A 14,644-nucleotide genomic window follows, 5' to 3' on the forward strand; every position below is an offset into this window, starting at 1 on the left:
CGATTTTTTTTTCAAAAATTTTAGAAATTTCATTCTCTTCTTCTCTCTCTCTTTCTCTCTCCCCGACCCAAACTCACTATCTCTCTCTCTCTCTCTCTCTCTCCAACCCACGCCCACTCGCCGCCCCTCCTTCTTCCTCCGCCGCCGCCGTCGCCGCCCTCTCTCTCTCTTTTCTCTCTTCTTCTTCTCCGCCCTTCTCTCTTCTTCCTCCGCCTATCTCTTCTTCTCACCCTTTTTTTCTTCCCCGCCCTTCTTCTTCCCCGCAACCCTCTCCTTCTTCTCTGTCCTTCTTCTTCTTCCCCGCCCTCCTTTTTCTTCTCCGCCCATTTCTTCTTCCCCATCCCCATTTTCTTCTCCGCCCCCTTCTTCTTCTCCGCCCTCCTTCTTCTTCTCCGCCTCTCCTTCTTCCAAACCCACCAAACCCACTCTTCACAAACCCATCAAACATTCCGACCCACCCCCACACAAACCCACAAACCTTGCCTCCGACCACAACCCACATCTCCGACAACTTCATTGACTCACCACGCCTCATGCTCGTCATCTTCACTCCGGGTAAGTATTTTTTTTATTTAATTTGTATTTTTATTTAATTTGTATTTTTATGTTGAAATTAGGTTAGAATTGTTTATTAGTGTCTAAATTATATAGATATTGAATATTGAATTTGATATTTATGTAGAAAATGAATGTGGAATTGAATTTTGGTTTGAGTTTATTTTGGATTTGAGTTAGAATATTTTATTACCTTGAGTTTATGCAGGTCTATACGGAAACAAAATAACTTCAAGGTTCATCATAAAATTAGACGCTGAAAAAAACCAATATGTTAGAAGCAATTATTCAGTAAAAAGTCGTACGGATCAAAGTGAACGGTGGACAAGTAACGCTCTCCAAAACTAGGGAACACAACCTGTAACTTAAGAAAAATAATACAAGGATCGTCATAACACGATATATTTTTTTTAAGTTACAATATGATTAGCTTTACTCCTTAATGCAAGATCAAGGAAAACTATAAAAATAAAATGAATAATCGGACTTACAACGATGAGCTTTCTAGCATTTTCTGGCCTCTTAGCTAGCTTGATGAGATTCCCACCTACATATTTTTTGGAACACTTGTACGTTTGGATTATTATTTCATTCCTTATTTCTAAAAAGCATAAATTGATTGTTCTTTGATATGATCCGCCCCGTCACTTATTTAGAGATTACTATACTGATGGGCAGTGTGTTATGAAAATCGGCATTGTCAAGAAAAAATGTTTAGCTTTGCGAAAAATGATAGGTATCAGCGTGCTAGCTCATTTCAGAATTCTTTTTAGCCTTTCTAATTTTTCCTTCAATGCTATTTTTTTAGCCTTTCTAATTTTTCGTATGGATTTTAAATAAATAATTGTGGTAGAATTACAACTTCATTTACCGTGGTAGTTTTTTGTAAAAATTTTAATAATAATATGAAAATACACATTAAAAATAAATTCTAAGATTGAAACATGTAACATTTCGTCGTAAAAAAATATACTATATGTCGAAAACATGGAATTTTGATCTTCAATGGACTATAGTTTTCTTGTTTGAATAGTGCTGGATTTCCGACCTAATTGGAACAGAATGCCCATGATTATCTCAATCAGTGAGTCAATGCATACGAATAGTGTTGGGATTATGGGCGGAGCTAGCTTAAGACCATTGACATGTGTCCCCTGAGTTGTTCAAAATTAAAACTTTTTATCATTTTTTATCCCAAAATTATATAATTTTTCATATATGTTCCCCTAGATAATTTTTTTTCTCACACCCCTATGCAATTTAGAATATTTTTTCTTACTCAAATCCCCCCATTAAGAGGAGTGCCCCATCAGCATTAAGTTGGAATGAGTCATCATTGAGGCAGGCTTGAAGACTAAAGAATTCGTTTGGATCGATATGGTCTAATACAATAATGTTTATTTCAATCAAAGTGCGTCACTTTCTTCAATCGAAACTCATGTTCTCGGCTTCGTGCCTAAGTGAATCAAAGAGCGCCGTGGACAAGTAACGTTCCCCTGCGCTAGCAAACACGACCTACGCCGAGAGAAACAAACAAACACACATTTTCTTTTCTTACAATCCAAGCAAACCATAACTTAGAAGGAAAAAAAGAACAATAAAATAGATCAAAAGAAGAAAAACTTACGGCGATAAGTTTTCCCGCCATTTCTGTCCTCTTTGCCAGCTTAATGGCAGCCGCGGCCGTAGCACCCGAGGATATGCCAACCTGGCAGATATATAACATTTCCTCAGAAAAGAAGTTAAAATAAATGTAGAATCAGAAAGAAAAAAGGTAAGCTGTTTATTAAGAGTGATGTCATACCAGCAAACCTTCTTTCAAGGCAAGCTGTTTCGCAGTTTCGATGGCTTCCTCGCTCGATATCTGTCAATACATTGTCGGTGAGAAATGGTACCAAATCCAAATTTTAGATTTAGGAATATTATTAGATGAGAAAAAAACTCACTTGAATGATTTCATCGATTAGGCTAACATCCAAGACATCGGGTATATAGCCACCCCCGATTCCTTGTATCAAATGCTTCCCTATCTCACTTATCGCAGATCACACACAATTTATAAAACTGTGTAATCTTTTTAAACAACGCGATATGTAACCGTTCAATGCGGTTTAGGCTCCGTTTGAAACTCGGAAAATAGGAGGGAAAGGAAAATGGAAATCCCTCATATTTTACTTAGGTTGTTTGGATTGAGGAAAATAAGGTGGAAAACAAATATGATGGAAAATGCGATGGAAGTGTATAACTAAAATGAATATTTCATTTTCCTTCGAAAATCAAATGGAAAATGAAAATCTCCACATTTGTCTATGAGGGTATCACATTTGTGTCTCGTCTAGGGACCGAGCCAGAAAAACTCAATAGGGGGCTTATTTGAAAAAAAAATATTTAGTTGGACTAATTAAAAAAAATTCATGGTAAAAATGAATTTTTTTTTAAATGAGTCCAAAGTGTAAATTTTTAGGAGTAAAAAATGTAAAACTTTTTAAAAATAGACAAAAAATGTAAGTAAAAAAATATTTGAGAGGGGGCTACTTAAAAAAATTCATGGTAAAAATGAATTTTTTTTTTTTAAAAAATGATCAAAAGTGTAAATTTTTTAGGGTAAAAAATGTAAAACTTTTCAAAAATGGGCAAAAAATGTAAAAAAAAATAAAATTAGGGGGCTAATTAAATAAATTCATGGCAAAAATGAATTTTTTTTTTTAAAAAGGGTCAAAAGTGTAAACTTTTTAGAGTAAAAATGTAAAACTTTTTAAAAATGGTCAAAAAATATAAATAAAAAAAATTGAGGGGGGCTGAAGCCCACCGTAGACCTAAGTTAGCTCCGTCTCTTATCTCATCGTTACTTTCACGTTAATTTTCTCTCATATTTTTCATGACTTCTAAACACTATTAGAATTTTGAATTTTTCTATTATTTTTTCTCACATTTTCATTTTCTTTATTTTTTTTTACTTTCTCTCTTATTTTCCGGGTTCCAAACGAAGCCTCAAGGAAGAAGATAAAAAGAATTCTCACCGGCCTCTCCGCCACTGAGGACTGAGCTTTCGATCGGCTCTATTCCATACAGCTGTACATAAACACATATAAGCAAAATGGAATTATAATATCTATATCAGTCAACTTAGCTATATATGAAAAAAGAAAATACGTAAAAAATTGTAGAGTTTTGTTGGCCACAATGCGACAAAAATTTGCATGTCACATTGTTTTGGGTAAATATCTACTGCTTTTTTTTTTCTTTCTAATGTTTTAATATTACATAAAATATATATGGAAAAAAAATTCATATATTAGCCTCCTCTAAAAAAAAATATTTCATCTAGCCCCCCTCGTATTGTTGTCTAGTTAGCTCCGTTGCTGCTGATTTGCTCGTGATTTTTTCCATCTTGAAATTTCCATGCATATACGTGTTTCCTTGTTTTTTGCATTTAATGTTTAATGGTCATCGATTTATAACAATATCAACTACATGAACGAATAAAAAACTAGACCTTGATATTCGGATTCTGTTCCTTGAGGAATTTCCCGGCCCCAGTGAGAGTACCTCCGGTCCCGATCCCCGCAACAAAGGCATCAACTTTCCCTCCGCAATCTCTCCATATCTCCGGGCCAGTAGTGTCATAATGAGCCTGCTCACAAAAAAAATATAAAAAATAAATAAATAAATAAAACACTCTGCCATGTCACTATCCTTGTCTCTCCCGCGTATAAATAAATGAAGACACTTGGCACCTTGGGATTGGACGGGTTTGAGATCTGTTTGAGCATGTGACTGTCCGGGATGCTCTCCAAGATCTCCGTGGCCTTGTCGTGGACCCCTTGGTTGCCCTTTGAAGGGTCCGTGAGATACACCTCAGCCCCGAAAGCTAGGAGCACGATTCTCCGTTCCACACTGTAATTTGACGGCATGACCAATTTGACCTTGTAGCCTTTTGCTGCGGCTATGGACGCAAGCCCGATCCCCATGTTGCCGCTCGTGATCTCCACCAGAACCGTCTTCATGGGAAGAAGAAAAAAAAAGGTATGAAACGTTAAAATTGCATTTTAGGCAATTAAATTACCACGTTATTAAATTGGTTAATTTTCATTAATATTATCACTTGTAATCAAATTGGCTAAATTCTAAGGATCCATTAGGAAAATAACCAACTTAAACATTTGACATTGCTAATTAGCCAACATTTGTTAAATCTTAGGTGAATAGTCACTTACATATATTTACAGACCTAAATCTTAGGTAAATATATTAGGCCAAGTCATCTTTTATGACTATTTACTTAAGATTTATTAAGCGTTGATTATTTGACAATGTCAAACATTTAAATTGACTATTTTCCTAAGTTTCTAAATTTCTAGTTATTAACTAAAGGTTGGATAAAAGGCAATTAACAAGTTTGTTTCATGTATATGGCTTCATTATTAGTTATGTGAGCTTTGATGAAATATATGTATACTATTGCCATAAGTTTTTTATTTTATTTTTAATTATCAGTATTATTGCCTTCCCTGGTGTAATTAGACCCTTCTCCTCTGCATCTTTTATCATTCCATATGCTGTCCTAAAATAAAGTAAAATAAAAATAAATTAATAGAAGGAAAGCTTTAAGGCGTGATTACATATACATATATACATATTTCACTTGCCTGTCTTTGAGACTACAGCAAGGTTCCATGGTCTCCAGCTTCGCGGCGATACGAGCCACGCAATCTTCTTCTACAATTTTGTTGAGGTACACCATTGGAGTGTTGCCGATCAACTGAACCACAGTGGCGAGTTAATAGTAATAATAAAAAAAAAAAAAAAAAAAGCAAGATTGTTAGCTAATAGTTAGAACTCCACTCGAGAAAGATTGAAAACATGGTTAACTTGGGTTCTGAGTGTGAAGTGAAGGCCGTTGAAGGAGTAGATTGTTACCTCGGTGACATCTTTCTTGATTCTGATATCGGTCTCCATGTTGAGATTGTTATTTCACTTCTCAAAGATATGCTAATCTCTCTCTCTCTCTCTCTCATCTACAGCAAATTTAGGAATTCTAAATATCAACGAAGATGCCAGCAAAGTCATCACTTTGGGACCACTTTTTTAATTGGGATGTGAATTTCTGTTCTCAAATCGCTTTCTTACTTTCCCAAAAGACTCAAGTACAGTTTTCTCTTATTTTTGTTCAATTTTAAAAGCATGTTTTAAAGCTTGGAGACCAAAAAAAAAATACAAAAAATTAGTTAAGTAGTCAACTAAAACGTTTGTGATTGTTATATAGTCAACGTTTGTTAAATTATAAATAAATAGCAATAAATATGACGTGACATTCCTGGTTTGTCTTTTCATTTAAATAAAAGAGTCAAATATTTACGTCAATTTTACACGTATAAATACATGGACACGACACAGTTACTTTTCTAAGATTTACGAAATGTTGGTTATATATTAATGTGAAACTATAAATATAATTATATATCTAATGGACCAAAAAAAAAATCATCATACGAGCTAGCCAAATTGGAGTTTACCATTTCTTTGGCGTCTCACAAATAACATAACATTGCAGCTGAAATGTCTATGAAAACCAAGTTCAAAATGCCGTTTTCGACACCGTTTCGAGCCTCCTAATTTACGGAAAATCGATACGCCGACAAAAAAACCGAACGGAAAAAATGTGGAAAAAGACAACTGATATGCCATATTCAAATGTCGTTTTTCATGAAAAATCGAACGGAAATAATGTTGCAAAATAAACTCATAGAAAAATACTTGTAAATATAGTCAAAATTTAAATTATTTGAGGGTGGCTGATAATATTTTTTTTTGCAAAACAACCGATATATAAATGATAAAAAAAAAAATAATAATAATAAATGGCATAAATGCCCCTGAACTACAACATATTTACAACATGTTTGTCCCTCAATGTCATTTTTTGTGTCATTATACTCCTTTTGTCTATTTTAAGAGCAATCCGTTAGTTAATTATACACAGCTTTCGGGACGAACATAGAATAGTAAAAGATCCATGAAATATGGGGATTCTTATATTCTTAGATATAAGTTTTGAAGTAGTAGGACGACTCCAGGTGAAATATTCAGTAATACTATTATGAATAGTTGGTAGTATCATTATGAAGAAAGTCTTAGAAGTATGTGAGCTATAATGTTAACTAACAACTTCTAAGATACCATAGAAATGCCGAATAAACAGCCGCCCTAGATAGAACATAGAAATATGATAGGTGTTGATCGAAGATACTCGTATAGAGCCTAAGATAACGAGGTATCGTAGGAAGTCACAAATCACAATAAAACAATATAGTCATTAATTAAAGAAAATAAAAATAAACACCACCATCACCTCAGCAATTTGACGTTTACATACAAACAAACCAAAAAAGTGAAGAAAAAAAAAATCAACACTTAGCCATCTTGCACGCACCACCATCACCATCTTCATCTCTTCTTCTTCAACATTAAGCCATTTCAAAATTTCAAACTCAAATCTTTTCTTTCCAAACTCTCATTGTTTTACATAAACAATTAAATTCCAACTTCAAATTAGTTTTTCAGAACCAGAAAAATTGCCCCCAAATTAGATCATCTCATCGGAATGATTTAGTGGCGATCTGCAGCCGCCGGGCCGGCGACGGAGAGGACTCAGCGAATGCAGTACTTGCTCATCAAAATTGTCGACCATTTTTTTTTGCCGAACGACGCGTCGTTTCGGCGAATTTCGAATGACATTCAACGGAGAAACGACAAAACACGTCTCCGTTGGCTGTCAGTGCTTCGGCAACGACTTCGCCGATGAATGTCGGCAAATTTCTCCGGCGTTTAGAACCTTGATGAAAACACTTCCTCGTTATTTATTAGTTATTATTATTTTTACGGCCATGCATTTACAATTAAGACACAAGATAGAAAACGTGGAGATAATTTAATATTGCGAATCAATGATTAAATAATAATTTCCCCAAATGTGAGAGTAGTTTGCTGAGAAACTCAATGTCGTAGTTTATTATTCAAAAGTGACTAAAGCTCTCAGTCAAGAATCGTCGTTCAGCGAGTGCAGATTCGGCGAATGATCTTTTCAGTAAACAGGCATGTTCTCAGCTTCGAGCCTGATTGAATCGAAGAGCGCAGAGGACAAGTAACGTTCTCCGAAACTCGGAAACACAACCTGCAAAAGAGGAGAGAAAGTAATACAATAACAAGTAATGGCGTTAGTGAGATTGGTTTATTAGTCCCTTGAATACTATTAACTTCCAATTAAGAGACGTGAAATTCATTACTGCTATGAGTTTTCCGGCGTTTTCCGGCCTCTTTGCGAGCTGAATCGCAGCTGCAGCAGCGGCCCCGGATGAAATGCCAACCTGCAAAAAAAATAAAAATAAAAACTTGGATTAGTCAGACAAGATTTGAATTGGAAAGGGCATTAGGTGGTAAATTTCGGATTGCTTAACCAGCAAGCCTTCTTTTAGAGCAAGCTGTTGGGCCATTTCAATAGCTTCTTCGCTCGATACCTGAAATGTTTTTAATAAGTAATTCAGATAATGGCTATCTATATGATCATAAACTGTTTTATATATATATAGTTGGACGAGATTGCTTGATTTCCAAACGCTTTGCTTGATCATGGACTCAGGTTTTTGAAAGTGATTTGAGCTCGAGACTAGACTAACTAGGGCTTTATTGTGATAAATTTATGGCGGAAAAAAAAAAAATTATATAAAAATTACTTGGATAACTTCATCAAGCAGACTAAGCTCCAGAACATCTGGTATCAAACCAGCTCCGAGTCCTTGAATCAAATGCTTCCCTGTAACATTCGTACGTTGCTTAAAAAATGAACTTTTCGGGATATGAATGTCGAACCAAAATGAGATGCAGCAAAAAAAAAAAAAAAAAAAAAAGCCAAACAGAACCCTATTTCTTTTTTCTTTTCTTTTCTTTTTTTCTAAATGATCAATTCGAGCCCCCATTCAAACATTGATCTCAATTAGAAGGCCTAGTGAGTTTAGGGATATATCATATATCACAGAGAAAGTATCAAACGCAATGCACTTCTCTTCTCTGCCACATCACCATCCGCCAAGAACCGAACCATCTTACAACATGAAGTGCTCAGGTGACTCCGATCACGACCGGATCACCTGATGTATTAATTCACTAAAGGGTTGTTTAGTGAAAATATAGAATTCCTAATAATCCAAGTTTGGACATGATTAAACATCTAAAATCCAAACTTGTAGGAATATCCTACCCATCCTGTTCCAACCCGAAAAGAATTATTATACGGACACGATGAGATTTAAAAACTCACCGGGTGGCCCACCACTCAAGACTGCACTTTCGACTGGCTCTACCCCATAAACCTGTAAGAAAACAAACAAGGAAAGAATCCAATTATAAGCATAATCAATCACTTCTCTATCTAATTATCAATAGATGCACGTATATATTTCGAAATAAACCTTAATCTCCGGGTTCTGCTCCTTGAGAAACTTCCCGGCACCCGTCAATGTACCCCCAGTCCCAATCCCCGAAACAAGCATGTCGACTTTTCCTCCCGAATCTCTCCATATCTCTGGTCCAGTGGTTTCATAATGTATCTGCAAAAAAACAAAAATCAAAAAACGAAAAACAACAACAACATTCACAAGGTTTAACGCCTTGGGATGTACAAATTTCTCTGATCTGATCTGATCTGGTCCGGTTTTTTGTTTATTCATTTTTTAATTATAAGGCATTTAAAACTAACAATTTGAGTTGAGTATGTTAAATTTATAATTTTCTACCAATTTTTTATAATAAAATTTGTTAAAAAAAAAAATGGTAATGTACGTCGAGTATTACTACCTTTGGATTGGCGGGATTTGCGAATTGATGAAGCATATGGCTGTTGGGCGTGCTATCCATGAGCTCCAATGCCTTGTCAAGACCCCCTTGAAAGCCCTTGGCCGGGTCGGTGAGGAAAACCTCGGCCCCGAACGCTCGGAGCACGATCCTCCTCTCGATGCTCTGTGAAGACGGCATTGTCACCTTGACCTTGTAGCCCTTGATCGCTCCTATGAACGCCAATCCGATGCCCGTGTTTCCACTCGTGGGCTCCACAAGGACCGTCTTCAAAAAAACAAATCCCACCCGTCGATTACAAGTTAGTTCAAGGCTTATGAAAGCATGAACTTTTAGCGAAAAAAGAAGAAAAGAAAAGAAAAAAACTAACCTTGCCGGGCGTGATCAGACCCTTTTCCTCTGCGTCTCGGATCATGCTATGCGCTATTCTGAACGGAAAAAAAAATCAAACGGATCGTTAATCATTGTGGCGTCTCGATGAAGGGGAAATTGATAATCATTGATAATCATCAATGCCTGTCTTTGACGCTAGAGCAAGGCTGCATTGACTCAAGCTTGGCGGCGATTCGGGCAACGCAATTACCGTCCACAACGTTGTTGAGATACACCATTGGTGTATTGCCAATCAGCTAAAGCAAGCAAAGGCCAACAAAAAAAAAAAAATTACTCATCATGTCCATTGGTTTAACTTTAATTATATATGTGTTCCAATAATAAAATTTATTTATTTACCTCTGTAACATCTTTCTTGATTCTGCACTTGTCTTCCATTTTATGCTATTCCTGTTACAGGGAACGACAAAATTGGTGTCTCTCTTTCTAAGCTAAAAATAACGGTACGGAAAGATAAAATTGGTGGAAGAATCAGAGTTACTTTTCAAGAGTTCTACTATTTGCAATTTCAAGTACTTATTCTATAGAAGATGGTTCCAATTCCAAACACACGCCACCAAAAAGACTATTGTTGGTATAAAAAAAAAACTTTGTGAATAATAAAGACAGACAGTTAATAACGAAGTTGAACCTAATTAATAATGTACTCTTCTGTTCAGAATCCCCAATTAATCGACAAGCAATTTCACGCCCAAAATTGGATCAAGAAGAAGAAGAGAACGAAAGAAGAAAATGAAGAGAGGAATAAAAAAGGTTATTAAAGAGAGGAGAGTCTATCCTGATAGTCTCTCTCCCTAAATAGAAAACGACAAAATAATGACGTCTGAATTTGAGAGTAGCTTTCATGTCATATAATTCAGTATTCATTGATTAAAAGCTTTGTCCCTTTCTCATATTATTTATAAATATTTATATATATATATATATATATTCTTTGTTGCTTACAGCATAAGGTCATTTAACCCTTTGCGCTTCACAGCGGTCACACCGATTGGCTTAACAACTTGACTCATAATAGTAAGGTTATTCTTCGTCGCCTTCACTAAAAAAAACGTTTCACAGACTCTCTCAACCACAAAGCTGTTAAGTTAGAATATCTCTGGGGTCCCAACCCAAAAAAGCAAATCTGCGGGCTGTCATTCTCAAAAGAGCATGTGAAACCCCAACAAACAAACAACACTGATTTATTTATAATTTCTCAGAGCTACTAGGACTGGACTTATTATATGTTATCCATAAAGATAAGAAAGAAGTCCCACATGGGAAGTCGAAGGAGAGGAATCGAGTTGGTGAGAGAGTATATATAATGAAAGGGTGCTTCGGTGAAAAGTACTTACCTGGGCGGGGTCAATGGGCGATCAAGAAGACCCATGGCTTAGGCCAATGGCTTCCATTGCACATTAAGGAAGTGCGTTGGGCTATGATCTCCCCATTGAGGGAGAGTCAACGTCGTTATTTGTGGCAGCGAGGGCCTGCGTTCGCGCGGCCCTCACCCAATCCAAGTTTAATTTTTTTCCACGTACCACTCTTACCACTATACTCTTATGATTTACGTAATTTAGTTTAGCTTTATATTAAGAAAAAATTACATGAACTTAAGACACGTTGAAATTGTAAAATAACTAACGCTTTAAAATTTTACACAGAATAGCCAATTTTAACTAGTGTGACTATTAATCCAAAAATTACATTACGGTACTATCATTTTGTTTATTTAAACGTTATTCCTTCATTTTTTTTTCTTCATTGTTTAGTTTATAAAAAAATATGAATTCATGTTAAATTCATTATTTTTGTTGGTTATTAATCAAGTTTTGTTCATTTGATAATTATTTGAAGAGTTACACATGACTCTCTCTATCAATAGGGTATACTATACCCCAAAAATGCATTTCATTATTAAAAAATAGTTACCAAGTAAAAGAAAAATGTAGTAGATAACACAATCAATACGGTCTTTTTCTTATTTCATAGATACTTAATCTCCATGGATAGTGTATATTACCCTAACAAATTTTTGTTTTGTTACGAATATCGTTAATAACTTATAATAGCAGTTAGTAGTTAGTAGTTAGCTTAGTGAGTAACATTAAAGACTAATGTTATATCATACAATATGTTATGTGAGAGCCTAAGAGGTATATAATTATAGTTATAATATATACTTATAATACTTTTCCTAACTAAAAGAGAGGCTGTGAAAAGAAAGAAGGAAGTCCCACATGGGAAGGGAAGGAGATGAATTGTATTGGTGAGAGGGTATAGATAATGAAAGGGCGTGAGGGTTAGAAGTTGTAAAATACCGACTTTTATTTATGTAAATAATAATTTTAAAAAAAAGGTCGAGAAAATGGTTTTGAAAATACTTGGGCGTTTAAATTGAATTTTGTGCTTGTGAACGACAAAAGTACCATTAAAGGATTTTCTCGAAAGGACGAGAAATCAAGAATGGGAATTAAAGATTCGAAAATAATTAAAGATTTTCTCATCACGTTACTCTTCGTTTTTCTTCATTCTTATTGTTCTTCAATTCGTCTGAGCTTCGTGTGTTGGCTCGAGTGTCGATTTTCTGCAAGGTTTTGATATGATTTTCGTTAAGAAGAAGGATTGAGCATCACGTCAGAGTTCGAGCTAGTCAACGAGGTAAGAGATTCGAAATCTCTCATGTTAAGTCCGAATTAGGGTTTCAATGCTTTTGTTCTCGTTGATGCTTTCGGAGATTAATTGTTATTTGGCTCGTGGTTTCCTTGATTTCAATTTCTAGAGATTTATTGATGTTGTTTGAATTCTCATGAACTAAACTGCACAATATGATAATACGGACGTATCCAGTCTGCTATGTTCTAAAATGTTTTAGCTTGTTAATTTTTCTGAATAATAGACTTCATGAGGTTTCTAAAAAGTCCAAGAACGTGGAAATCCGTTAATAATTGAATGAGATATGAATTTTTTAAATCAGTGTTTCAAAGCTGAGAAAAAAACTGGAACTCCGAACCTGTGAACCAATTTTGCGGGATGTGTTTGAGATAGTTGTCGTGATCCAAATTCGGCTTATATCGTTAGAAAGATAGGGAAGTTAATTTTGTTATGAAACTGGAATCGTTGGATTTCTATTTGTGTAACTGAAGTTATGATATGTTCTTTAGCTGCTGCTCGGATATGAGATTTTTTGGTCTGGTTGTTGTTTGGACGAAAATTTGGGTTTTTGTTTTGCTGTTTTTGGGGCAGTGTATGACAGTAAAGATGGGTCTCTGATTTCTTTTGGCCGTGTGTTTTTGTTGTTGTAGTTGCTTGATGTTATATGTTGGATGCTCGATTGGTTTTGGGTTTGCTTTGTTTCCAGTTTTTGAAGCTTGGGTGATAGATAATGAGAATGAAATACTGGAAGTGTGCTAAGCTCGGTTTGTTTTGAATTAACGTGATATGGCTCGTACAATTATCTGAAAGTAAGTGTGTGGGTCGGGTTAGATCAACGACAATTCAAGGTTTAACGGATTTTGTGACAAGTTCGCCAATTTTTATGACAAGTCAGTAAATTTTATGACTTGTGTTTTGCGCAGTTTTATCGCGAAAGAAACGTAACGTAACGAGTCGGTTCGGAGAAGTTCACTTCAATAGACGAGATTCAAAAGTTTCATAAAAATCAGCTATTGACTCGTGAGTCACTCACGATATCCGCATGCGGAGGTCGTTTGAAGAATTTTATTTTACATTTTGTTCTTAGCGTAGTTCAAGTTCTAAGTCCGATAAAAGGACACAGAAATAAGAATCCTGGTTCATAGGATATTTAATATGCTAAACATGTTGTAAAGATTTTGGAATCAAATCGATAGAGCTGACTCGGGTGTATGAAAATGATTACGAGAGATTTAGATATGGATTCCGGATAAATGGGTAAAAAATAAATCATTTACCCAAGATTCTTGTAATCAATAAACAAGATAAGAACGTAGTTCGAAACCTGAGATTGACAATAACGAACCTAAGTCTTCCCAAATATCTCAAGTCTTGGTCATAGCGTAATCTCGACAAAGAATTTCAATTCGCTAGACGTGTTACAGGTTTTGAAGTCGATAATCGTTATCGCGCGAAAAGAAGCTTCACGTTCTACAAGTAACGAGAACTTACTATTAGGAGTCGGAGTAGGATCTTTCTGTTTGATTGTGAATCAGGTAAGTAGAAACATTCCGACTGTATCACAAAAACGATGTGTTGTGTGTGTCGCTTATGTGCTTGCATTTACATGATATGGTATGTGATGATTGCATTTATTGCATTTGCATTCATGTGCATCTCATCTAAAAATGATAAAAGAGTTTTTTTACGAGAAACGAGGTTTTTCGAAAGAAGGACGTGTGTTGTGGGTCGTCCATGAATGGTTGACTAGTTCATAAGATCGGAGAACTAGTTCGGCTAACTCCTAAGATCGGAGAGTTAGCTGTATTTTCGTGAGATAGGATCGGTCTCATGGGTAGTTTCGGGCCATATATAGTGTTGGGCACCTTATGGTTGTGACTTCCGAGCTGTATGCAGTGCTGGACACCTTACCGTTGCGGCGTTAGTCATGCATGTATGCGAAATTGGCCAGAGTGAACTTCTTACAACACACACCTTGAGCGCAACTAAGAAGAGTTTTCAAAAGAAGAAAAGATGGGAAAAATTGCTTGAGTTTTAAAGTGAAAATTATATCATATGCATTATTTCTGCTTACTGGGCGTTAGCTCACTCGTTTTTGTGATACAGGTGAGGAATGTAAATAAGAGTTGCATATACAGTAGTGGGTTGACTGGCGAGTGCCTCCACATGGACGAGACTTCTTATATGGGCTACTTTGACATGATGGGCT

The 14,644-nt window shown here is 35.7% G+C and overlaps 2 protein-coding genes and 1 non-coding gene across 4 annotated transcripts; 1 reads left to right on the plus strand and 2 right to left on the minus strand.

The window, feature by feature from the left end:
- Positions 1-1,724: 1,724 nt before the first annotated feature.
- LOC149382282 (bifunctional L-3-cyanoalanine synthase/cysteine synthase D1-like) lies at positions 1,725-5,628 on the minus strand. 2 transcript variants are annotated; one of them, XM_089601849.1, is made up of 10 exons: positions 5,476-5,628; positions 5,205-5,317; positions 5,062-5,119; positions 4,293-4,556; positions 4,052-4,189; positions 3,576-3,627; positions 2,502-2,581; positions 2,360-2,419; positions 2,183-2,263; positions 1,725-2,070 (listed from the first exon to the last, which is right to left on the minus strand). In XM_089601849.1, exons 1-10 carry the CDS (start codon positions 5,512-5,514, stop codon positions 1,981-1,983), a joined length of 975 nt encoding a protein of 324 aa, XP_089457975.1. In that variant the 5' UTR covers positions 5,515-5,628; the 3' UTR covers positions 1,725-1,980. The 2 variants fall into 2 exon arrangements, with proteins under 2 accessions (XP_089457975.1, XP_089457977.1); XM_089601851.1 differs by lacking the exon at positions 5,476-5,628 and having other exon boundaries at positions 5,062-5,114; positions 5,205-5,268.
- Positions 5,629-7,467: 1,839 nt separating this feature from the next.
- On the minus strand, positions 7,468-10,578 carry LOC149382283 (cysteine synthase-like). Its single transcript, XM_089601585.1, has 11 exons — positions 10,430-10,578; positions 10,138-10,188; positions 9,922-10,034; positions 9,776-9,833; positions 9,409-9,672; positions 9,024-9,161; positions 8,873-8,924; positions 8,289-8,368; positions 8,013-8,072; positions 7,842-7,922; positions 7,468-7,729 (listed from the first exon to the last, which is right to left on the minus strand). Exons 2-11 carry the CDS (start codon positions 10,174-10,176, stop codon positions 7,640-7,642), a joined length of 975 nt encoding a protein of 324 aa, XP_089457711.1. The 5' UTR covers positions 10,177-10,188; positions 10,430-10,578; the 3' UTR covers positions 7,468-7,639.
- Positions 10,579-11,127: 549 nt separating this feature from the next.
- On the plus strand, positions 11,128-11,290 carry LOC149382284 (U1 spliceosomal RNA). The gene has a single exon (XR_016293978.1). It is a non-coding gene; the product is annotated as a U1 spliceosomal RNA (small nuclear RNA).
- Positions 11,291-14,644: the final 3,354 nt, after the last annotated feature.

The sequence above is a fragment of the Urtica dioica genome, chromosome 11 (genome assembly GCF_054948205.1).
Source record: "Urtica dioica subsp. dioica isolate 48M chromosome 11, U.dioica_male_clone48M_v1_H2, whole genome shotgun sequence".
Classification (NCBI taxonomy): domain Eukaryota; kingdom Viridiplantae; phylum Streptophyta; class Magnoliopsida; order Rosales; family Urticaceae; genus Urtica; species Urtica dioica.